Source organism: Sceloporus occidentalis, unplaced genomic scaffold (genome assembly GCF_023333645.1).
Source record: "Sceloporus occidentalis isolate IW3139 unplaced genomic scaffold, rSceOcc1.0.p SCAF_105, whole genome shotgun sequence".
Lineage (NCBI taxonomy): Eukaryota > Metazoa > Chordata > Lepidosauria > Squamata > Phrynosomatidae > Sceloporus > Sceloporus occidentalis.
In genome coordinates, this window is record NW_028317085.1 from 1,972,307 (window position 1) to 1,999,350 (window position 27,044).

General features: G+C 39.0%; 2 protein-coding genes across 2 annotated transcripts in view; one reads left to right on the forward strand and one right to left on the reverse strand.

Annotated features, from left to right (window-relative positions):
* The first annotated feature begins 2,007 nt into the window (after positions 1-2,007).
* Positions 2,008-14,519, forward strand: LOC149283390 (integral membrane protein GPR137B). Its single transcript, XM_089497619.1, has 7 exons — positions 2,008-2,361; positions 6,668-6,717; positions 9,965-10,187; positions 11,411-11,560; positions 13,297-13,425; positions 14,209-14,333; positions 14,411-14,519. The coding sequence occupies exons 1-7, from the start codon at positions 2,008-2,010 to the stop codon at positions 14,517-14,519; spliced, it is 1,140 nt and encodes a 379-aa protein (XP_089353745.1).
* A 7,615-nt stretch (positions 14,520-22,134) lies between these two features.
* Positions 22,135-27,044, reverse strand: part of LOC149283391 (ERO1-like protein beta) — a 32,279-nt gene continuing 27,369 nt past the window's right edge. Inside the window, exons 12-16 of the mRNA XM_089497621.1 lie at positions 26,539-26,785; positions 26,175-26,244; positions 23,484-23,570; positions 22,942-23,075; positions 22,135-22,195 (exon numbers count right to left, since the gene is read on the reverse strand). Coding sequence (XP_089353747.1) covers positions 22,135-22,195; positions 22,942-23,075; positions 23,484-23,570; positions 26,175-26,244; positions 26,539-26,785 — 599 coding nt within the window. The remainder of the gene's footprint in view (positions 22,196-22,941; positions 23,076-23,483; positions 23,571-26,174; positions 26,245-26,538; positions 26,786-27,044) is intronic.

Below are 27,044 nucleotides of genomic sequence, written 5' to 3' on the forward strand. Positions count from 1 at the left end.
CGACCAATGACGTGCCTGGCACGTACTGGTATTAAACAAGCTTAGAAAGCGATTTACAATTGCTTTCTTCCCTTAAATGGTGTTGCTGTAATGCCTTGATGTTGAGACATTCAGCAACACCGAGATTTGCATCAGGGGCCATGTCTGGCCCCTCCCCAAGGCGTCAACATTTTAAAAGATTAGAAGGCGATCAACCAAGTCCAAAAATAATAAAATAAATAAAATAATTTTATTAAGTGCTAACATGCTAGTGCTGTATCGTAACAAAAATCCTTACATGGAAAGCGTTAAAATACTAGCATTTTAAATACCCAATGGGTATTGGTTCAAAGATAGGGCATAGGCACAGACTGACCAAAATGGAAAAAAGCACACCCAAATGTGGCATTTTAGCCCCAAACAACCCAACAAACCCATGAATGGGTGGTATCACTGTACCCAGATGTTGCTGAACACATATTGGGGTGTTGTGTGACAGTGACGTATACCAGAGTGGTAAATTCATACCTGAAGTACAACGTGTGTGGGGAAAAAAACACCAAAAAGTACCAAATTTCGACAAAGGCTGGTGGTAAAATTAGTGCATGGAAAGGGTTAAAATACTGGCATTTGAAATACCCTGGGGTGTCTAGTTTGCAAAAATATAAATGGTTTGATGGAGTAAATTAAAATGACCGGCTTCAAGATGGCCCAAATAGGACATAGTCGCAGAGTTGAAAAAGCTCCAAGTTAAAAAAATGTGCACTTCCCAAATGTGGCATTTTACCTCCCAAACAACCCAACAAACCCACGCATGTGGGGTATCACTGCCCTCGGGAGATGTTGCTGAACACATATTGGGGTGTTGTTTGATAGAGGCATATACCAGGAGCTAACAATTCATGCCTGAAGTTCAATTCCCTACATGGAAAGGGTAAAAAAAAACAGCATTTGAAATAACTTGGGGTGTCTAGTTTTCACAAATATATGGTTTGATTAGGTAAAATTGAATTAGCCGGCTTCAAAGATAGCCCACTTAGGACATAGGGCAGAATGACCAGATTAGAAAAAAATGGTTTTGAAATAGCTAAAACGCTACTTCTAATTATTGCCCTATAACGTGCAGAAAAAAAGCAAAAAACAAACAAACATTAAAACAATGGGTATTTTGCAGATGCTTCAAATAAAAGTAAGAAAAAGACCTTTTTTAAAAAAAATCACCATATTTTATAATTGTTTTAATAGTAAATTAGATGATATGATAAAAATAATGGTATCTAAAGAAAGCCCTGGTTGTCCTGAAAAAAACAACATATAATGTGTGTGTGGGAGCACAAAATGAGAAAAAAAGAAAATTACAGCTAAACAGCAAGACTGGAAAAATGTTAAAAGAGCCATTGTGCCAAAGTGTACTACGATTAAGAAACAGTCTTGTCATTAAGGGGTTAAAGTACTTATAGAGTACTGTATGATGCATTTTAAGTTAAAGAGGCTGTCGGAAACAGTTAACTGCCCCTTTTAAACAACAGGGCTGACATTCAGCAGCATCTAGCCAATACATCTGTACTGGGATCAGCATCTGTACTGGGATCAGCATCTGTACTGGGATCAGCATCTATACTGGGATCGGGATCGGCATAGAGTATTCTAGCCAGTCCTAAAAAAGTGTTTATTCCAATGCATTAGGCCTCCTGAGTATATATATAACAGTTGTCTGTTTGCAATAGAGAGAAGATCTGGTCATTTAGGGTCACCAGAGACAAATGAAACGAAGCTCCAGTAGTTTCAAGTGTGAGTGCGGCGCCCGTGCTTGCTGAGCCAGCCCTCTGTGTGTCCCGCAGCGTACTGATCATGTGCTTCTGCTCGTCACCAAGCCCAGAACCAGGAAATGCCGTCTCTTCTACTTTCACATGTATTTCCGAATTATTCCCGACTGTACAAACATGACTGAGGGGATCGGCGGCCACCCCGCGAAGGAGCTTCTCTATCGGCACTGAATTTCCGAGAATTGGATAAGAGCCCGGGAAAATGGGGCCCCTTGGAAACGACTCTCTTCCCCCTACTCTGAGTCCTGCGGTCCCCCCTTACGTGACTCTGGGCTTGACCACCGTCTACACCGTCTTCTACCTGCTGCTCTTCGTCTTCGTCTATGTGCAGCTATGGCTGGTCCTGCATTACAAGCACAAGAGGTTCAGCTACCAGACCGTCTTCCTGTTCCTCTGCCTGCTCTGGGCTTCTCTCAGGGCTGTGCTCTTCTCCTTCTACTTCAGAAACTTTGTGGAGGCCAACACACTGGGAGCCTTCTCCTTCTGGCTGCTCTACTGCTGCCCGGTCTGCCTTCAGTTCTTCACCCTGACACTCATGAACCTCTACTTTGCCAGGGTAAGGACCTAAAGTACAGTCACAATCTTTTTTTTTCCCTGGTGGCCAGTGAGGTCCTCTGCACAACACTTGCATCTCCGTAGGTTATCTGGGTGATCTGAGCTTTTCATTTACCGAAAATCCTGAAACATTAGTAGCAGTTTCTGGATGTCAATCTCAACTTGTTACTTTTCGGACAACATAGTCCGTTATGATTCAGAATCATTTGGGGTTTGTTTTGCTTTCTATGTTTAGTAAATACTTCCCTGTAGGCTGCCCTGACTTGGTATGAAGGTTCTTGTCCATAGATGTAGACTGGCTGTGAAGTACAGAAACCTCTATGTTGCTGTTTTGTGCCATCCCAATGCACCTCTGTGTGAGACGGGTTTACCCCCAGCCTCATTAGAACCCTAAAAGTGTCCTTCAAATACTCTCATTCACTCCACATCATCTGGACGGGTAATGGTCTCCTATGTCTCCAGGGTCTCCTGACATATAGCGGAGACATGGCATGGCATCTCTGGGACCCATGTTCTTATGTGTTTACCCCCTCCCCGTAACCCAGCAACCATGCCAATCTTATAATCTAATTAACAACGGAATAGTAAATAGTATTGCACCTTTCTAGGAGCAGGATCCCTAAACCTACAGTTCATAACCACCAATGTTAGAATTGTATTTAAAAATGTAAAGCAGCCATATTGATTTAAATCATATACACTCAGTGAGATGGTATTTCCATTCAATGGGCTATACCGACTACTTTGCAAAATGTGACTGTTTTATTATAAATAAGAATAGTCCGCCATTATAAATGCTATTATCTTTGTGAGGCTAACATCATGGTATAGAAAACTTAAGCTCCCTGAGAGTCATGCCAAGCACATTATTTTATGGAGAGGGTGGTAGATAAATGGAACAGCCTCCCATCAGGAGTGGTAGAGGCCATAATAATACAGTAAGCATAAAGCTATCCTGAATCTAAGACAAGGATCAAGTTCTTATCTGCTGTATGTATATATGTATATACAATATAGGCCGCACTTTTTTCCCCCACTTTAAGTCTTTAAAGTGGGGGTGCGGCCTATATTCGGGGTCTAGCGCCCGACGTCCAGGACATGCAGTCCCGGGCGCCGGGCAGGGTTAGGATACAGATCCCCCGCAGCGGTGCAGGGGACCTGCATCCTACTCCCCGATACGCTTAGACAGCCTCCCCTGCCAGCACTTTCCACGGGGGGGGGGTGCCGGCACGGGAGGTTGTCTAAGCGCATCGTGCGGATGGTCACCGGCTGCGGAGGTTGTTTACCCGCATCGCCGCAGCCGGTGACCGTCCGCACGATGCGTTTTACCTCTGCCCCCAAGACTTACCAGAGGAGACTCCCGGGTGTCTTGCGGGGCCGGCGGGGGACATCTACGCAATACGCGTATACAACTTCCGGTGCCGGCACATCAGCTGAGTGCCGGCACTGGAAGTTGTATACGCGTATTGCGTAGATGTCCCCCGCCAGCCCCGCAAGACACCCGGGAGTCTCCTCTGGTAAGTCGGGGGGAGCAGAGTCTTATCTCGGGGGGGGAGGACAGTGGCAGCATATCTCGAGGGGGGAGGACAGTGGCAGCATATCTCGGGGGGGGGGGGGGGAGACAGAGTGGCAGCATATCTCGGGGGGGAGGACAGTGGCAGCATATCTCGGGGGGGGGAGACAGAGTGGCAGCATGTTTTTTGGGGGCTTTTTTAAAGAAAAAAACTTTTTCTTTAAAAAAGCACCAAACTTTTAGGGTGCGGCCTATATACGGGGGCGGCCTATATCCGAGCCAATATGGTATATATAATATATATATATATATATATATATGTGTGTGTGTGTGCCCTTTTATGCATTTTTCCCTTGTGTCTTTGATCTGTAGCACCATATATAAATATACAGACTTCTTCATACATTTGTAAGGAAGTGAAATCAGGAACATACTGTTGTAAGAATTTCTTTGCGTTGGGTGTTTTTTTTTTTTTACTGCACTCAATTGATTTTCTTTGAATCACTTGGAAAATCCCTTGTGTTTTATGTGAATTCTCAATATAACAGTGTTTCCAAAGACTCTCAATTAAATGCGACGGGTACGATTAAAATACACGTAGCATTAAGTGGACTGTTGAAGGTGTACTTCATTCTTCAGATGGCATTTCTAGGTTATATCTTAAGATAAATCAATTTAAGAATGAGTTCTTTTGTTTGGAGCCAAAATATTCTGAACAGTGAATAGTCATGAGCTTGCAACTCCAGCCACGACACTGAGATGGGATAAAACATTTTGGAAGCTTATATATTATTATTATTATTATTTTCTTTTTGTCTTGAGACCAAATCATTAACATTTTACATTTTAATAATTGGATTAAAATTAATTATATAAACTAACATTTTATCAAAGTCCTGTGAGTGCTCCTACTTTAATATATACATATAATATGTGTTATTGGCTCGATTATAGGCCGCACCCTTATAGTTTGGTGCTATTTTAAAGAAAAATGTATTTTTAAAGAAAAATATACACAGTGGTTCTGCTTCATACTGCTTCACTTTATACATGGCTTTGACTGCTCCTTTAAGATGTGAATGTCACAGTCTAAAAGATACTAACCTGACATTTTCTTGTCTCCCACACACATTTGTTGCTGAATGCATATCATTGTCCACCAACAGTGTATGTCTGATTCAATAAAGAAGCCTCTGTAATTATAAACTGCAAGAACTGATTTGTGATAATGCTAGCTAGTTCCAACTTTTCTTTGTTGTGTGTGTGTGTGTATGCGATTCATTATGTATTACATGAGAGTTAATATTCCTAGATAAGTAAACGTCCCGTCTAAGGCATTCATATAATGTGAGATTGCAGAAAAAAAACCAGTTTAACAATCATATTTTCTGCTAATAAATTAAATAGCTGAAAATGCACGAAAATGATGTCATCAGCCTATAGGAAATACATACAAAACCAGTTTACGTGCCATGGAAATGTAAATATTTTTCTCATATAAACACGAGAATACCTAATACACAATAGAACATACGTCTACAAGTATATATTACTACCTAGTAATGCGATCTAGTATATATTTGTTATTTTCATGTAATAATCATACTTTTTACAGATTTATAATCAATATATATAATGTATTAACAACCTACCATCAGAGCAGGCGTCTCTTTAAAAAATTGTATGATTATGCCTCCAAATGTAGTTATCTCTCCCCATTGTTGAGTTGCTGACTAGTTCCTTAGGATAGGAAGATAATTTCATTGATTAGCTAATCCAGGCCCTGGCATCTCGGCTTCTACAAGAAGTGACTTCCAAGGTACTAATTTAACCAGACTGCTATTAGGGCTTTGGTGTTCATTTTGTACATGTGCTACTTCTCCCCCATTTATCAAGTGCACTGAAGTGTACCTTGAAAAAAATGACTTTCATTCTGGGGCTTGAAGTTACAGATCCAAAGGAGCGTGATAAAGGCAGGAGCACTGAATAAAGCTCTTCCCTCTTGTGCATGTTTAGTTCTGGGAATTGTTCCACAATATGTAATGCTTCTTTTGGTTATAGGCCCATTTACAGTTTTAGACAAGGCAACATTAAACTAGCAAATGGCGGAACACTGATCCATTAAGAGACTGACCATCTTCTTAGCTCCTGTTGACTAGGAGCATGTGTAAGAAGCATACTGAGGTATGCTCTCCTTTTAGCAGAGGCAGCTGGAGGAGGAGTTACATAAGGCAGACCAAAATTTTCTTAAAGGGGCTGCAAAATCAATTACAGTATAAATTCCATATACAAATAGTGTTTAAGTGGACCTTTATGGAAGTTACAACTATGTTTCCATGATGAATATCATCATGTAAAAGCATCCTCTTTTAAACCATTAGCTGTTGTTGTTCCGAACAAATAATCTTTAGCTCCTGATTATTGGCAGGTTGAAACACGTCAGGCCACAAGTACTATGCTATATAATGATTTAGAGAAATACATGTCACTATTATGGGATTTAAAGTATCTGCTACCATTTGTTGCTGTCATGTGCTTGCGTGTATGGGAAAGTATTTGTGTAGTCACAGGGGCGTTAAATATTTTACAGATCTATCTGTAGAAGAAGAAGTCCTTATCCATTTAACATAAGGACAGGATTTAAAAGCAAAAGACCTTGCAATGAATAGAATGTGTAAGGAAAAAAACATTATACCATGTAGTTTATGTAAATAAGGTACAGTTCTGTGCAATAATTTAATTTGATACAAATAATATCCACATATATGTAATCCGTGTCTTTTTTATTTCACAGGTTATTTTTAAAGCCAAATCCAAATATTCTCCGGAGCTACTGAAGTACAGGTGAGAGCTGTTGCCTACAAATAATACGATTATTTCAGATAACGGGTATAATTCCACTTACAGAGGATTATTTTCCTTTGCTCATTTTCTGGTGATAAAATAGAGAGTCGGGCACAAAGCTATAAATTATCCCTTCCCTATACCCCCATGTATAAATTAAAAAGCCAAACCCGAAAATCAAATGAAAAAGAAAGATACTTTATTTACTGCATAGGACCAAGTTCTTCCAGGAAATGAGGACGGAAAATTAATTATCTGTAAGCACAATTCCAGCTTTCACTTGTCATCCCTGGCAGCAGTACAAGAGTACAGAGTATAGCAAATATGGCATCAAAAACAAAGCCTTCTTTCCCGAAGGCTGTCTCGGCATAGGGGACAGACAGGGCTGAGAAGATATGCAGACTTCTCCATGTAACCATTTTACATATCATGTCTGAAGAGGTATCTGCCCTGCGTCCCCAAGATGTTGGTATGTGGGTATGCCTAATGGATGCTGGACAAAAAATATTGGGACTGCAATGTTACATTGACTTCACAGGGTTACATTGTGATATTTTGTACATTCACATTCTTGTTTCCATTTTTATGTGTATTTGCCATTGTTGAATGTGTGAGGAGTTTAGTCTGGAGGCAATGTTTTCTGTAGTATGCCTTGTCATTGTGTTATGTGTTAATTATATTCATGATGTGTATGTCAGTCTCCCCTCCCCTGGTAAAGTGGCTATATAAGCCATGTCCAGTGCCAATAAAGTGTTCTCTTGCGTCCTGCCTGGTGTGTCGTTGCGGTAGCAGGGATGTCCCACTATACCCCCTGGTTCGTGTCACAGTATCTCTTAGAGTATGATGGTAAAGTGATTATGTATTTATGCTTGTGAGTGTGTTTGTTAGTTAGGAAGGCAAAGAAATCCAGCGCCCAGGCTTCAGTAACCGTAGGTGGAGCTTTCCTCTTACAGCTTGCTGTGCTTTTGAATTAGTGGTCCATTGTGCAATTGTTGGTCTTGCCACTTTCCAGAAAAGGCCACCAGGAGATTAGAATCTACCCGCTGAAGTAGCAGTAGCCTCAGTCTCGAAAACTGGGTTTGGGCAGAGGATCAGTAACTTTGTAACGGTCTGATCTGAAAATGCCCCACATACTGTTTTGCTGGGATAGCCACTTTGATGAATCTCTGAAGCCCTGGGTGAATAAGAATATGCAGACAGGCATCTGAAAGACCTAGATAACCATTTGAAGGTATGGAAAAGAACTCCCAGAATTAATTGACTGCTTTAACTTAAAATGGATATTTATATCTTTCCAGGAAGCACAGATTGAGATTAAGTGAAATTTTGCCCAACACAGACATCTGTTTTTTGTTTTTTTTTACTTTACTAAAGTGAACTGGCCTGCAAAACCACTGTACTCATCAGATCATTCTGTGTAATGTCCTTTGTTTTATTGCCACTTATTTGTTACAAGCATGACCGAGAAGTTAGACAGGATTGGTTCATGTGTAACAACGAAATGCTTCTAACAAAGCGGGTGTATTTAAGGGTTTTCCCAGTTGAAGCCATCCGAGCATTATTGTATTATCTTAAAGCTGATGTCACCTAAAATAAAATCCAGGTTAATCAGTAATGCTTCAAAAATGCTTGAATGCCGTCTTCAATTTTTTTGGGGTACTACGTTGGAGTTTTTATATCGCCGTGTCACTGGACTGCTTCTTATCTCTACACGATAAAGCCATCTAGAAGTGGTTTATACCTGTTAACCCAAAAAAGTTACTATTGAAAGCTATATTTCTACTATGCAACTATGTTTTTCTCCACAGTATGAATAACACCAGGAGTGCTAGACATTTCTTTTGTAAAAAAATAAAAAAATAAAAATATATATATATATATATGTAATTACATTTGCTACATTTTAACACATAATCTGTGAATTTGTAATTAATTATATATAAAGTATACAGTAGTTAGAATTGCACTAATCTTATGGTAGACATTTCTGTCTACTGCGTTACTTATTAAATATTACAAATGCTATATTAACAATCTGTTAAATTAGACATTAAGTGGACCACCTAGTAAATGGGAAGTCATATTAATGCACTTTTTATGGCTTCTTCCAGAAATGACAAAGTAGTAGCTGCAGCCGCCCGTCTCCTATGTGGTCTGATGGTTCAAGCATCAGGAAAGCAGGTGGAGAAAGGGACAAATGCATATGGGGTTTATGCAGACCCCCTAATGCATTTTCAAGCTAGAAAACCAAAAAATCATAGCCTGTTACTGCCCTCATTGGCAGAAAAATTCTCCCTTTGAAATCAATGTGAGTAGTTTCTTTGAATTCGCTCAGGGGGGTCTTGTTATACATTTATTTTTGAGGACCACTCTGTTACAGTGTTGCCTTAGTGCTCCACGCTACTTTATCTTGCAATTTTGAATGGTGCCAGCTCCTTCATGTTGAAATTGCTTTTTGGACTCTATATGTTTGGAAATGTGTACATTAGCATTTTAAACACTTGACATAATCAAGTCAAATAACGTGGAAATATCTGTGGTATGTACTTACTTCATTACATACCCTAATACATAGTAAGTATTGGCTTGGAATTTTAAAGGGACACTCCAGCCATCCTATGACACTGTGTGGTCCCTTTAAATTACCGTGTTGTCTGTTTTTGCAAATGCATGGGGGGATTCTGCAAACGTTTTGCGCATGATATACTCACCTCTTAGTCACCTCCAGCACTAGCTCAGGGAACGCGGCAGATGGGGGTCTATTCAGACCCCATAAACATGTGTAGAAAGTGCTCCAAATAATTTCAGTGGGTGTACTTTTCCTGATTCAAGCAGCCAATCAGTGGCAACAATAGTCATAGCATGGAGAAGCGGGGCAGCTGCTGCAGCAGGGATAATTTTTTTTTGGGGGGGGGGGTTATTTTATTTTTATTTTGGAAGAATATGTATTAAAGTAGTCACAGTGGTATTGTTGGGGACATTAAGTCATGCCAACAGTATATAATGTTAATTTGCAGAAAATACAGCTTGCTGAAAGTCCTTATATGTCAGTGGTACTGTCTTTCCCTCCAGTTGCTATTAAATTGGTTGGTTAAGTGTTATGGGAGTTGTACACTAAAAGATTTTGTATCTACTATTTAATGTTTGGTGGGCTCTACTTCCACTTTTTAGTCTTTAGTCTTCTAAATGGACCATAGGAGGTACCTCGGTGCTGCACACTAACATATCTGCGTGTTTTGTTTTACAGGTGGCCCTTGAATTTAACTTTTCTAATTATCAGCTTGGTGTTCTTGGTTGTGAACCTTACCTGCGCTATACTTGTAAAGAAGGCGGATGCTAACATCGAGGTCATCGTTTCGATCAGGGTTGCAATTAATGACACCCTATTTGTGCTATGTGCAATATCTCTTTCAATATGTCTTTACAAGATATCGAAAATGTCACTGGCAGGCGTTTACTTAGAATCCAAGGTAATGTCGTTTTTTTTTCTTGACATAAGCATGCAGGAGTACATATACAGTATCTCACAAAAGTGAGTACAACTCTCACATTTTTGTAAATATCTTTTCATGTGACACTCTAATTGACCATTCATTTCTAAACCTTGGCAACAAACGTGAGTTTCTTCAGTGTTGTCCCATGAAAAGATATAATAAAATATTTACAAAAATGTGAGGGGTGTACTCACTTTTGTGAGATACTGTAAATTTCATTTGTTTTATTAGTCAGAAATTTGTGTAATGACACTGGTGGTGGTTTCGCAATATCACCATTTTGAAACCCATTTCAAAACTTTACACCAGCATCACCCCAGTCGTTTTTTTTCTCCATTGTGCAACAACCTAAAGGAATGCACCCAAAATAGAATTTGCCACCACTCAGGAACATTAAGGATCACATTGTTTTTGTCACTGCAAGAACTGTTAACATTATTAGTTTTTCACAGATTAGAACAATCTAGAACATGTAATATAACAGACAGTTGTGGTGGGTTATGAAGGGCAGAGTTATAGAGGTATGGATTTACACACCTACTGTGTATCCTTTGACACTTGCACTTGCCATGACTTTGAGGTGGATGTTGTTGGGACCAAGCACAGAGTCTGTACAACTCTGCACCCCCTGGGTCTAGGAGGGGTACAGGGGATCTTTGCTTCTGTGGCACAGACCTTTCTTCCCTGTACTTGTGTGAGCTTTGCATGATGTCCCTACCAGGGCATATATACGTGTATAATACCATTTATAGTGCTGGGCCCTGATATACTGAAGCAGGCTTAGTAAAGTAGCAGAAATGGGACATCTAAAAAGAAAAGAGCGGGTCAGGCATTTAGAACCATACGATTAGTCCACTTACCTGAGATGTAAGATTAGTTGCACAAGAATCTGGATCCCTGCTATCAGGGACAAGGTTTGGTTGTGATACGGCAAAGCAGGGGCAGCAGACAACACAGATTATAGAGATTTACAACAAGTACCCAAAGGCAGAAATTAGGGTTGTTGCAATCAGGAAACATCACAATGTGCAACCGCTTTTCATTTAGATGGTTACCACTAATGAAGAGTCAGGGGTATCTTTGTGCATCTCAGCTGGAATAGTCTTAAATGACCAACACACAATTAATGTACCGTATATATTCAGCACTTTATAGATTGTGTTACACAATGTTTTACATTAAACCTGATATTTTACTAGGGATCATCTGTGTGTCAAGTCACATTTATTGGAGTTACAGTGATCCTACTGTACACATCAAGAGCCTGCTACAACTTTGTTGTCCTCTCCTTGTCAGAAGATTCTCGGTACAGCTCATTTGATTATGACTGGTACAATGTTTCTGACCAGGCAAGTAAAATGTTATTTTTCATTCTCTTCTGATACTGTGAGGGAGATTCATAGATTGAAATATAACCATTCTGGTTTTTTTCAAACCTAATTTGCATTTTAAGCAGCTGTCCTCCAACACCTAACTCAATCCAGGTTGATCCTGTGCTGCAGAATACATGCAGAATATATGATGTAATATATGGCTGTAAGCTGAAGACCAACCTAGCTTGAGTAGCAGTAATTAAGACTGCAACCCATTAATTAAATTTATTAAGAAAGAAAGGTAAAAAGGGGCTTTAGTTTTCCAATTTGTATAATTTTTGAGGTACTGAAGAGAGACTTGGACTTGAACAGCAGGGATAGCGAAACAAATACAGTCAGCTTTACTGGCCCCTTAAAAATGCATCACTTCCCCCTACAATTGGCCTCAACAGTGAAATGCAGAGTATACCCTTCCTTAGGTTTTGGGGAATGAGATTTATGTACATCAGGCCAGGTGATGCCAACTGTGGGCTTTGTAAAGCAAATCTTCTTAGACCTCTGCTGGTTCCTAATGGAACCATCTTCAGAAATAGAAAGGAAGATCCACTGATTTGCTTTTATATTTAGATATATATACACTGATCAACCATAACATTTTGACCACTGACAGGTGAAGTGAATAACACCGATAATCTTATCATGGCACCTGTCAGTGGGTGGGATAAATTAGACAGCAAGTGAACATTTCATCCTCAAAGTTGATGTGTTAGAAGCAGGAAAAATGGGCAAATGTAAGGATCTGAGCGACTTGACAAGGGCCAAGTTGTGATTGCTGGGTCAGAGCATCTCCAAAACTGCAGCTCTTCTGAGGTGTTTCTATCAAAAGTGGTCCAAGAAAGGGAAAACTGTGAACCGGCGGCAGGGTCATGTGCGGCCAAGGCTCACTTATGCACTTGGGGGGCACAGGCTGGCCCGTGTAGTCAAATCCAATAGACGAGCTGCTGTAGCTCAAATTGCTGAAAAAGTTAGTGCTGATTCTGATAGAAAGGTGTCAGAACACACAGTGCATCACAGTTTGTTGTGTATGGAACTGGGTAGCCACAGACCAGTCAGGGTGCCCATGCGAACCCCTATCCACTGCCAAAAGGGCCTACAATGGGGCATGTGAGCATAAGAACTGGACCATGGAGCAATGGAAGAAGTGGAGGGAGTGTGATGATTTGGGCAATGTTCTGCTGGGAAACCTTGGGTCCTGCCATTCATGTGGATGCTACTTTAACACGTAGCACCTACCTAAGCATTGTTCCCTGACGGCGTTAGCCTTTTAAATTGCAAACATTTTCAAATCAGAGCATAGCAAAAATGGTTTAGGAATGGTTTGAGGAACACAACCACAAGTTCGAGGTGTTGACTTGGCCTCCAAATTCCCAAGATCACAACCCAATCAAAAATCTATGGGATCTGCTGGACAAACAAGTCTAATCCATGGAGGCCCCAACCCACAATTTACAGTAGTTAAAGGATCTGCTGCTAATAACTTGGTGCCAGATACCACAGCACACCTTGAGATGTCTAGTGGAGTCCATGCCTCAATGGGTCAGGGCTGTTTTGGCTACAAAAGGGGGACCTACACAATATTAGCCAGGTGGTCATAATGTTATGGCTGGTCGGTGTATATATATATTTCATAGCACTTAGTATTTATGACAGAGTTGTGTCTTTATGTTCCTAACAATAAGCTGCTTATGTTATTTCATTTCTCTAAAACACAGGCTGATTTAAAATGCAAGCTCGGAGACACCGGCTACATCGTCTTTGGAATTATTCTCTTTGTGTGGGAGCTATTGCCAACAAGTTTGGTGGTCTATTTCTTCCGAGTTCGAAACTCTGCACAGGACATGGTGGGTAAAATGTAGCTATATGTAACTTTTCATTCTTGTGGGTAATAAGAAATGTACTGTTTCTGCAACAAACAAAAGGGAATTGAAATGAATAAGCTTTTGGATCAGGAGCATATCCTGATAAGCACTTTATGAACGGTCAGATTTACTTAACACATCAACTTTATTTAGGCTATATTCATATTGTAGCTTATGAAAAAATGAGGCACTGCATTTCAGAAGATTCAAATACACAAATAAGTAAATATATACATATAATGTTGCATTTTTGTCTAGCTATCACTTTTGCAATTTGGATGTGTTAGCCCTGTCTTTTTCTTTTTTTTTTTAATTAGCTGGGCTAATACTCTTTTTAGTCTTTATCTAACAATGGTAGCTGTGTCACTGGGTCTGGGATCGTACACCAGTTAATTGGCCATGATTGTTATGCAGAAGCAGAGCTACATAAGAGAAAAAGACAGTACAAATCTATAGTTCCACTCTCATTTGTTGTATGGTAGTTGGCCACACTTAAAATATAAACAGAGTTTATTTTCTTACCACACTTGTGAATTGTTTGGGCCAAATGTGAGTGAAATTGGACCATAAAGTGTTGGAACTGTAGTTTCATATGCAACCATAACATCTAGTGTTTATGTATTTCATAAATAAGACTCAAAAACTAATTTAAAATGACATTGAACTGTTTTAGGGATATACAGAATTGTGTATTAAAGCTTTATGTTTTGGAACTGAAATTGTACTTATCAGTAGACTTTATTGGATCGCTCTTGCATTTCACAGACAAACTCTGGAATGGTTCCTGGCCACAGTTTTAGCCACAGATCCTATTTTTTTGACAATCCTCGGCGGTATGATAGTGATGATGACCTAGCCTGGAACATCGCACCCCAAAATGTACAGGGCAGGTAGGTAGCATTTGATTTAACTGTTCTGTTTTGAGCAAAGCAATCATGCATATTGACGTTTTTTTCTCTTTCTTCAGCTTTGGACCAGATTATTATGACTGGGGAAGTCGAAATAGCTTTGGTTCAAACACAGGGTCATTTCAGCGAGACTCCACAGTGGTTACGGAAGCATATAACCAGACCTAGATGGCTAGATATTTCCTTTATTTGCTTTTTTGATAGATGTCACTAAGGCAGCAAGTACGCAAGTAAAAGACTGCGTTCTGGATAAACAAGTTATGCTATGACCTGTACCATTAAGGCTAATAGGAATATTGTTGGGACCATTCAGCTTGCACTAATCGTACACCAATATTAAGAGTTGTTAGTTCTCGTCTTTAGTTCTGCACGGACTTATGGAATTCCGCTTGAGGTCAATGAAAAATAGCATAATCGTGTTTTTTAATATAAACTCTCTGAAGTGTTACTAATACATTCATTTACAGGAATGAATTATGTAAATGAAGAGCTAAAACAAAAACTTTGCACTGTTGTATAAAAATGAGTATATTTGCCAGCATAAATGTACTAGTACATTTAAAAAAATGTTTTTGCACCTGATGAAAGTACACTATTGTATTTGATTTCATTTTAGTTGAACTGACTTTTGTTAGGCTGAACGGAATTCATGTTCAACAATAAAGTCATGTTTTTATGGAAAATGTTTCTTTCAAGTTTGATTTATATTCCTATACTTCACACCTAAATCAAAGAGTACAGGGAAAGAGTATGGATCTATGGAGGTCAGTCACAAGACAATGAGGCTTCCAACATGCATGCATAGCAGATGGATTACAGAACATGTAGTCTGGTCTCCGCATGCCCTGATTTCTACAGATTGAACATAGTCATAAACCAGGATGGCTGAAGTCAGCAAAAATACCAGTTTTATGGGTCTGTGTGCATGAAATTCCCTGGAGAATATGTAGTGGACACTCACTGTCCTCTTAATTACTGTCTTGACAGCGCATGGTAGGCTATTAAAAAGGCAATGGTCCATAGGTTTTTTTTTTACTACTGTGACTAACCCAAAAGTCCACCTATAGACAGTATTTATGGGAATTTGTCATGAGGACATCACCTCAGCTTCATGAAACTGCCTAGCCACCAACTAACAAATTGTTTTTACATGCAACCCTTAATGGATAGGACTCATCCATCCATACATAAGCACACCAAGTGCATGCAAAATGTATTGTAAATATTGTGACTTTTTTAAATGTATGCTCACTGATAATGCATCTGCCCACATGCTGTCTACATTACTAGGTACATAAATCTGAGTCATCCATACCTTGGCACAATACTGCAACTTGTTCCCTGTTTTACCACTAAACACCGATACACACTATACCGTGGGCTGTAAATACCTCTCCTTCAGTAGCCCTCTGTTCCTCTAGTGCAGACTCCCCAGGTGTCTAATATCAGTTCCAGACATGGCCTCAAAAGGCTGGATGAGGGAACATCTTAATCTCCCCACCATATTCCATAGCACCATAGATCATTGGAAGAAAGTGTGGCGTGTCAGTTACTTTGTTAGACATCAGTAATGACCTTGGGTGAAGTTTGTATGATAACGTTTCAATTCAAGTTGGCAACATGGCAATTTTTTTCCCAGGGTCCAAGGCAAAACAATATACATAAATCACTGCTTAACCCCTTCAGTACCGGGACGTACCTGGTACTTCCTGGTTAACATTCGCCGGTAGACCGGGACGTACCAGGTACGTCGCCGCCAAAAAGCGGTCCCGCGTCGCACTGAACGCCGGGATCGCGAAGGGCTGGCTGCTACTGACCACTGGGCGACCCCAGCGATCGTGCAGCAGCCAATCGCTGTCACTTTCATGCACGTGATCACTTTAAAAGCGAATCACGTGCATGATTTTGAATATTGACAGATACAATGTTTGTAAGCATTGTATCTGCCTATATTACCCTGTCTCCCTCCTCCTCACTCGTGGTTGTGAGTTGGAGAGAGACAGAACACGTTGTTGGAGAGAGTCCCGAGCGTTTTGTATTAAAAAAATAAATAAATAAATAAATTTTTATATAATTTTTTCACTGCTGATCAGTGTTCTGATCAGCAGCATTTGACCCTAAGGGGTTAATTCTTTTTTTTTTTTTCTTAAAATTGTGGGTGGGTGGCTGTGGGTGGGTTAGTTAGTGGGGAATTGATTAGGTAGGGGTTAGGGTCTAGGGTTAGGTAGGGGAAAAAAATATATATATATAAAAAAAAATAAAAAAATATGGATAGGTTTTATACGGTGGAAGAGGCATATAAAATGTTGGCCTCAGACACCGACACTGCGTCAGACTCTGCCACTGACACTGCGTCAGATTTTGATGTGGGCCAGTTTACCAGCAGCTCTGATGATGCTGCACCCCCAGTTAAAAGGAGCCGTGTTGCTTCTACTACTACTATTACTACTACTCCTCCTGATCCCTCTGATGAGTGGATCCCTGCAGCTGGCACTTTTCCAGATGTTCCCCCCCCTTCACTGCCAATTCCGGCATTCATCCGGATGTCGCAGAATATACCCCAAGCCAGTTTATGGAGCTGTTCATGGGCAATAAGTTTTGGGAGGCGTTAGTTTAGCAAACTAACTTGTACGCTGCCCAGGAATTTAGAAATAAAGCAAACAAGCAAAAGGCATGGACTCCCACTGATGCGTGCGAGTTAAAAACATTCTGGGCACTCACCATGATAATGGGGATAATAAAAAGCCCACTTTAAAGTCGTACTGGAGCACAGACTCCATTATTTCAACCCCAATTTTCTCCAACACCATGAAAAGGGGAAGGTATGAACTCCTCCTCCGCTTTTTACATTTCAATGACAATACCCAGTGACTTCCCAAACATGACCCCACATATGACAGGCTTTTTAAAATTCGCCCCCTTATTTCTCACTTCCAAACTAAATTTCCTGCCGTTTATACCCCCAAGCGAGAAATTAGTATTGATGAGTCCCTAATGAAATTTAAAGGCCGGTTAGGGTTCAAGCAATACATTCCCTCTAAACGCTCCCGGTATGGGGTAAAATTTTATAAATTATGTGAGAGCAGTAGTGGCTACACATATTCCTTCCGGGTTTATGAGGGGAAAGATGCCAAGCTTGACCCACCAGGTTGCCCAGACCATCTGGGCATAAGTGAAAAAATTGTCTGGGACCTTGTTTGCCCCTTACTGAACAAAGGGTACCACTTGTACATGGACAACTATTATACAAGTGTCCCTTTGTTCAAGTTGTTGTTTTGCATGGACACCTGGGCCTGTGGCACCATAAGGCAGAGCAGAATAGGGGTCCCAAAACAGATTAGAGAAACCAAATTAAAAATTGGGGCATCCTTAGCTTTACGCCAACAAGAACTTTTTGCTGTAAAATATAGGGACAAGAAAGATGTGTGCATGTTAAGCACAATTCATGACGATGCCACTGTTCCTGTTACTGTCCGGGGCAAAACTCAGGTCCGAAGAAAGCCTACCTGCATCAAGGCCTACAATAGGCATATGGGGGGAGTGGATTTGGCCGATCAATTATTGCAGCCATACCTCATAATGAGAAAAACCAATACGTGGTATAAAAAGGTAGCCATTTATATAATGCAGATTGCTAGCTGAAAACTGTCAAAACTACCCTAGTTGAACACATTGACTCATCTACTGTTCATAAATATATACTTTTATGGGGTAATTTACAGTGAGGGGCTTCCAAAATCTCCCAAATGGGATATGGGCCCAGGAAACCAATTTCTGAAAATTCCAAATGTGAAAACTAAAATGCGCATGTTCCAGTTTTTCCCTCATAGCTTCCTCAAAAAATGCATGAACCATGCATGTGAGGCCTTGTTGGAACCAGGGGATGTTGGTGAACACAATTTGGTGTTTTTTTCTGCAGTTGCACACATTCTATACAAAATATAATATAAAATCTAAAGCAACATTGCAACATATGCAAAAAAAACAAAAAATATACAAAATTTGGCAGCAATTGGCGATAAAATCCCTGTTTGAAAAGTGTCAAAATTACCCTAGTTGTACACCTTGACTTATCTACTGTTCATAAACATATAATTTTGGGGGGATAATCAGTATCTGTGACAACTATTGCAGTTATTAGACTACCATGCCATTTCAAAAACGTGATGCATGCCTTGCAATATTTGCCCTATACTGGTCAAAATAGATAAAAATCCTGGCCATGTTGGGTGGTTTCCAAATCAGGACAACTTAATGAATATATTTGGGATATTTTTTTCCCATTGGTTCAATGTGTGTACAATTTGTATGTATACAAATTCATTTTTTCCCCACTTTTTCCAGTTTATTTCAAACAAAACAATGTACTACCCAGCTTAATATGGTTTAAAATGAAAGCCCTACTTGTGCTGAAAAAAACAATATATGATTTGTGCGGGTGCACCAATTGATAAGAGAGAAATTACAGTTGAAGAAAGACATGGCAAAAACGGCTCCGGTCCTTTAGCGACACGTTAGTATCAAAATCCCGGTCCTGAAGGGGTTAATATACTGGTACTTGCAAATACTGCCCCCAGTCTTGATGGTAGTTATCCTTAAATAAAATTAGAGGTGATCTGCAATCAAAACACTCACACAGCAAATAATGCCACATATGGCCAATTGTTTACACTTAACAAAAACAAACAACAATAGAGATAGAAGTATTTTATTGTGACTTACAAAATAACCTAGTAGTTTTGGTTTAATGTATCTGACACCGGTATTGAAGATAACAGGCAATAAAACCATACTGTCCAATTTTAACATTTTAACCATACTACATTATGTTTGTTTTATCAGTGTGACTTTTTAAAAGCTTTTTTTTTTTTTTCCCTTCAGTATCTATAGAATATTGCAATATTCAAGAAAGCAGCATGTGATGGACAGGCCCAATGTTTTAACATGACAAAAAGTCGTTTCTGCTATACAGTTTTCCTTTATAAGAGCACTTTATCGTAAAAAACACTTAACCTTTAAAGACTCTGAACTATATACATTTCTTAATTTTTTTTGTAAACATTTTTGCCACGTACAGTAAATAGGGTGTTCACTACTTCCTAACTACAATATATTACAATTTTTAGTGGCAACTTTATTTTCAGAAAATGTCCAAGAAAACAAATGCAACATATCCCGCCTAAAAGTATCATTCACAGTATGTAAAATGACAAACCCGTGTATACGCCTGTGTGTGTGCAGATACATTGAGGTCTTTCTCTGGGTATATGTATGTACGCACCTGAACTGCATTTGCTGAGCCAATGCACGTTTAAGAGATCTGATTTTCTGATGAGGGTCAAATTCAGGGTAGAGAAAAAACCCTTGGAAGTCAAATCAAGAGTAACAACCCACACATAGTAGAGCTTTTCAGTATGATCGGAAACTAGCAATATAGTACACTCCTCCAGGTTTGCTTTCGTTCTTTCACAAGAAAGTCTGGAATGCACTACAGTTTTAACTAAAACAGAACTCGATAGAGTTATACTTGATTGCCAGCTTTCACGGTTGACTAGGGAATGACTAAAATTGTGGCAATTAATTAAAACCCAAATCACTTTTAATGGTGGACCAAGAGAAATCACTCTATATAGGCAAGGAACAAAATAATATTGTTTTAGGGAAAAGCATACACAAAATAATGCATTAAAATCCAACATCTTCTACATGTTATATCTAAATTCTGATGGGTCTATTTGCTTTGCACATTGCAAAGCTAAATTGTCACATTGTAATTACCGTATTTGCTCGATTATAAGACGACCCTGATTATAAGACGACCCCCCCAAATCTGAATATTAATTTAGGAAAAAAAAGAAAAAGACTGAATATAAGACGACCCTATAGGAAAAAAGTTTTACCACTAAATGTTAATTCATCTAAACTATTTTTTTAATAAAAGCTATGAGTGAGAAAAATATTTTGGTTTTATTTCCTTCTATTTTCCAACCTGCCCCCCCCCCAGTTATGCACATCTGCCCCAGAAATGCCTTATACCCTCTATATGCCACTGTGCCCCATGATATACCTTTTAACCCTATATGCCACTGTGCCCCATGATATGCCTTTTGACTCCCTATGTGCCACTCTGCCTCCAGAAATGCCTTATACCCCTATATGCCACTCTGGCATTAAGGGGGTTAAAAGGCATATTATGGGGCAGAGTGGCATATAGGGATGTTTAAGGCATTTGAGGAGGCAGAGTGACGTATAGAGAGTTAAAAAGGCATTTCTGGAGGCAAAGTGGCATTAAGGGGGTTAAAAGGCATTTCAAAGAGCACTCTGCCTCCAGAAATGCCTTATGCCCCCCATTTAACCCCCCCCCAACTTACCGGTGCTTCTGAGTCCCGCAATGTCTTCTGAGACCTTCCCCGACTGTCAGAGAGAATTCCCCGCCGGGGAAGGTCTGCGCGATTGATGCAGACAACCCCCGCTTCTAGCCACACCTTCCGGCTGCAGCGTAAGTTGTCTACGCGAATCGCGTAGACATCTACACACTGCCCCGGCTACACACCGGGGACTCAGAAGCACCGGTAAGTGGGGCGGGGGGGACAGTACGATCCAGGTCCCCTGCAGCTGCGGGGGATCTGGATCTTAGTCGTCTCATAGTCAGACCTATTTGAGTAACTTGCCAATAGTTTACAGTGGGCCTCTAGTTAATGTCTGATCCCTCTTTAGTAGCTCTCTGGGGTATTGACACATTACTTTTCATAAATAGCATTGCTAAAAGGAAGAAATTCCTTTTCGAAACCTTACTCCTCTTACATTACAGACTTCTACCTGTAAAATCTCACATATATGCACAGTTGTCCCCTTGTTTTAGGATACCTATCAAGTGTGGATTGGTGTAAAGTTCTTCTGCAATATTATTAAAACATTTATTATATCCATGATTTCACCATGCATATTTTATATCACCCGTCCTTAGGTTTTTATTAACACGGTATTTCTAAAGATTCCCTTTGGTCATTCATTTCTTCAACAGTTCTCCAGCTGTTGGGGCAAAACATGGAGCTCTGTGGGGAATTGTCCTAACATTGTGTCATAGGTCCCTTTAATATATGTAATAAAAAGATAAATACAATTCTAAGGTCCAGACAATTCTGTATTTGACTACAGGATTTTCCCATTTTATTTGAAAAACCTGCATTAAAGTTTTCCCATTCTCATAGGCCTGGGTTATTCTCTTGACATAACAATAAAGACTCCTATTCTTATGTGCTGTCAAAGTCTATGTTTCGATGGGAAGATTGAACAGTTGGTCAAATGCTAAGATGTAATAATTACCACATCGGGCTTAGTGGAAGAAAAAAAAAAATAGACAATTAACATTCCTTGGACATTTTGTGGCACTCCCTGACTAAACCGTGTTCCACAGTGTGTTTATACGAATGTATAGAATATATACATATATATATATATATATATATATATGATATACATACATATATATATATATATATATATATATAATCATTTCAAGTAACATTTCACTTCTGTAAAAGATGCTTTTGCACAGTATGCAATGACATAGGATCATTTGAAAATACAACAGGAAAAAAAGGCTGTATAAAAGTGTGAAATATTTCTGTAATCTACAGTTTTCTTTCACAAATTAAAACAAACAAAAGCAAATAAATAGTCCAAAAGGATGAAAGTTTCTTTACAGAATTCTTGTTATTGTGCTGCACTTCTCTGCAGAGTATGGCGAGAGCAAATGAAATGGAAGAAGATACACCTCCCATTACCTATTATCACGTAACAACTCATTGAAAGTCTGCAGCTCTTTAATACTTGTTGCAAGCCTGCAAAAAAAACAAAAACAATATTCACCTACTGATCTCCGATTATAGAAACATATATAAAATACAAACTTATTGTAAGCATCTGGGTATCGTAGGGCACCCCTACAGTATGGTATTACATTACATATTACATATTGAACCATTAGTCTTAAACTAACATTTCTAAGTTTGTGTTATATGTAATGCAAGTAATGTAATACTTGGGGTACTTGTGATGGTTCATGTGGGTACTTGCAAGCAAAACAAAACAAAAAACTTTCCTGCACAGATATCTCAAAAGAGGGATACTTCATAGCTCCGGGCACTTTTGGTTTAAGACTATGCAAAATTAAATCAGATGGCAGCTCCCATATAATTATATATAGAATATGTTATATATAGCGTAAACTACAGTTAAGAGGAGCACTCTGGTCCTGTTTTCATGTTAAATGCATATTAGAATTCCACCGTATGGACTCACATTTTATTACATGCAACTTGGTACAGGAATCATTTCTCATTTAACTTCTACCCCTGATGCCTCTCTAAAAGCACTTGCTCAGCAGAAGTCTCATTCTACTCACACATTGAAAAAAGCATCCTAAATCACTAGGATATTACTAGAGTAATAGTGAGCAATGCTAGGAACTTGTTGCTTGTTTAAGGAAAACACACACCAGGTAGGGTACAAACTATTACACACAATAACTGTGCATACTCTATAGTTATATTCTGGTATGGGGGGGGTAAAGATGAATAAAACCTACCTTCCAAAGGCATTTATCAGTGCAACTATTTCCTGTCGGGATAACTGGAATCCTTTCGATGGGCTCTTTTCTGGGAGGCTTTGGATCTCTTTCTCCGAAAACAATATTTTTAGTGCAGTTCCCAAACCTTGGGTCTGATATTAATTGGAATTAATATAAAAAGAGGAAAAAAAAAAAAAAAAAAGACTCTGGTAAGTAGTATGCCTGATTTAAAAAATATAATGAACAGCATTAAAATGCAGTAATTACTATGTAATTACAATGTTTTCAGTAACCTTTCGTTAAATGTTTGAGAAAAGCTAAAGGAAAGTTTTCACTGAAGAAAATGCCCTTTTAGTTACTTAAAAAAAAAGTTTTTATACACACACACACATATATATATATATATATATATATATATATATATATATATATTAGATATACACACATATACATTCACACTATAAAATACTATATACATATATTAATTAAACTTACAATATACCAACTTCAGTTTGTCTTTCAGCACATTTTCACAAATGCAATACATATGGAATAAATACCTGAAGCTTGCCCCATAATCTGCACTTATCACAGCCAACACAGTCCATTATCCGAGATATGTTTTTAAAATGCAAGCGAAATTCCTCCTGCAAATTAAGCATACAAAAATGTTTTAAGGAAAAAACAGTTGAAATTCATACAATTATTTTATCGTTCACATTTCAGCAGCCACTCACTTAAGCCCGCAATGTCTTCAGAATTCTTTTAATTGCATTTCTAATAATACCATCACTGAGTAACTTGGTAGGTTAAACACCCTTAGTTATTTTGTAAGCTTTCTAGTTTCCTGCATTCTCTATATACATTGGGTGTTTGCAGAAAAGAGATTTCAATTCCCTAATATTGGGGAGCTGAAACTCTCCGGATAACGAATTTCTAATATTATTGTCATTTAATTAAGGTTACTATGGTTTTTGGATATGAGCACATTAAATGTCAGAATGAATAAAGACATAAATACGAAATCACAATGGAAAGCAAAGCCACTATTGGGTGGATAAAATGTGTGTTACTTGAAACCTATAAATACATAATAAAATTACTATGAAAAGGGCAAGATCTATTTTTCGAGGATCTGTGAAATGACACATGTTGTGCCATCTAGTTGTACAATCTGCCAAGCAAGCTTAAAAGTCAGTATGTAGAAACGGGAGGTTTCAGCATCTCAAAGCAATAGTCATCAGCGCTCAGGGGGACTTATCTATTATACTCATTTAACTCCTTCGTGACAAAGGCTGATTTTACTTTTTGTACCCTTCGTGACAATGGCCGTTTTAACATTTCTGCGCTGCTCGTGTTTAGCTGTAATTTTCTTCTTTGCCGTTTACTGAACCCACACACATTATATATTGTTTTTTTCAGGACATGAAGGGCTTTCTTTAGATGACATTGTTTTGATTGTATCATATTATTTACTATTAAAAAAAAAAGTATAAAATATGGAAAAAAATTTAGAAAAAAAATGACTGTTTCTAACTTTTAGTTGAAAAATCTTTTACTCATCTATAAAAGGTAATGAAAAAACCTGCTAAATGGATTCTACTATTTGTCCTGAGTTTAGAAATACCCAATGTTTTTATGTTTTTTTGCTTTTTTCACATTATGGGGCAATAAGTACAGGTAGCGTCTTGCTATTTCAAAGCCATTTTTTCCAAATCTGGTAATTCTTCCCCCCATGTGCCATTTCGGGTATATTTGAAGCCGGCCAATGCAATTTACCCCATCAAGTCATATATTTTTGAAAACTAGACAGCCCAGGGTATTCCAAATGCTAGTATTTTAACCCTTTCCAAGCACTAATTCTACCATCAGTCTTTGTCAAACTTTGTGGTAGTTATTTTTTTGCATTTGTTTTGTCACACACATTTTACTTCAGGTATGAATTAAAAGGTTCTCGTATATGTCACTATCACAAAACACCCCAATATGTGTTCGGCAACATCTCCCGAGTACAGCGATACCCCACATGAATGATTTTGCCTGGCTGTTTGGGGGCAAAAGGGCCACATTTGGGACATGTGTATTTTTCAATGTTGAACTTTGGCATATGGGGATCCACTGCCCATGCCCTAAAAATTTTTTTAAACTTGAAGGTTCCCCTGATAGTGACATCAGTGGGAAATTATTTTTACATTTTACTGGTTTTTTTTACTATTTTTTTCTAATTATTATTAATTTTATTTTTTAATTTATTTTTACTAATCACACTGTGATTAGAAAGCTGGGCTCCATTGACTTGCATGGTTGAATGCAGTACCTGTATTCAACCTGCAAGTGGAGCCAGAGTTCTCTAGAGGGTCTGGAGACCGTCTAGCGAACTTTTTCATCTTTTATTTTTTTTTTCCCGGGCCGCCGCCATCTTGCTGATGGCGAAGATCACCGGCAGCTGCGGCTGTGACCGCTCTCCGGAGCGGTCACAGCCCATCCAGAGGTAAGTGTTTGGTGTCGCTGGATGCCTCCTGATCGAGGCATTCCAGCGACAACATTTAAGTTTAGGAGGTGATCGTTGATCGCCTCCTAAACGCTTTTAAAACGGGCGTCCGCCGCCATACAATGTATGGCGGTTGTTGACGCCCCGAGGAGGGGCCAGAGATGGCCCCTGGTGCCGATCGTGGCGTTGCTGAATGCCTCGAGGTTGAGGCATTACAGCAACGCCGTTTGGGTGCAGAAAGCGAACGTAGATCGTAAACGACTTGTTTTTCCGTGTCGTGCCAGAACCGGCAATTGTGATTAAACGCTTTTAAAACGTGTACAATGTATGGCGGTTGTTGACGCCCCGGGGAGGGGCCACAGATGGCCCCTGGTGACGATCGTGGCGTTGCTGAATGCCTCGAGGTCGAGGCATTACAGCAACGCCATTTGGGTGCAGAAAGCGAACATAGATCGCTTTCTGCACCCGTTTAAAGACGTGCCGGTTCTGGCACGTCATTTGTCGTAAACGACTTGTTTTTCTGTGTAGTGCCTGAACCGGCAATTGTCATTAAGGGGTTAAACTGTACATGTGAATTGAAGATAGGGTATCTCAATATACCTCACATATGAGGCATCATGTCTTTCAGTTCACCCATCACCACCTAAAGTGTATTACTTTCCCTTTTAGGTATACTAAATATTTTATGTAATAATTAAATCACACAGATGCTGAATGTAAACTTTTTTTTTTTACTTGTGGTGATAAAAAATATAAATACCTTTAATGATTTGGCTTCTTTTTTATTCCCAGCAAACATGGACTTCTCATCAAAATGCATTGGGAAAGACCTGTTCAAATAAATATTAAAACATAATTCATTGGCAATGTGTGAATATGAAAGCTTGCTGTATGGGGCTATATGTTTAATCACACAAGCTAAAAAAGAAATACAAAAATAAAAGGTGGCAGCGAGGATATAAAGAAAAAGAGTGGTATATCTCAGGAAATGGTGGCTCCTAATGTATCGAGCTCACATTTGAATGATATAAGCAGTCATCAGTGTTTCAAAGCCGCAAAGAGCTTAAATTTAAGAAAGGCAAGGGAATGAAGAAACACAAAAATATAAAAAAAGATAGACATACTGCATGTCTTTAAAGATATCCAGCAACAGATTCTTAGTCTCTACATCTTCTTCCAAGTTCCCGGTGTAGAGGTCAACAAACGATCTCTCAAAGTAAGTGGCAACCTTTGACAATGCACGAAGTTCAATCAAATACAAAAAGTACAAGTTTTTCAACCTTCGCGGACCTTCCCCTTTGGTTTCTACTGGATCAAATCGTTGTTTAAATTCCTTTACATTTGGCCCCCAATGTGGTTTGCCCCATGTACCTAAAAAGGAAACATATCAACATTAAAATCTCTGCCACACCAAATGATGATTATATATTAAACAATGGCACACCACTAAAAAATAAAAGTCTACTCCGAGGACTATCACGTTCCTCAAAAATAAAATTATAAACATATCACTATTTTGGGCCTCATGAGAAATTCTATACAGTCTGTGCCTACTCATTTACAAAATTAATGTTTAGCACAACAATATAGTACTGTCAGTCAAACTACTTTTAACCCAAATGTTCTGTGT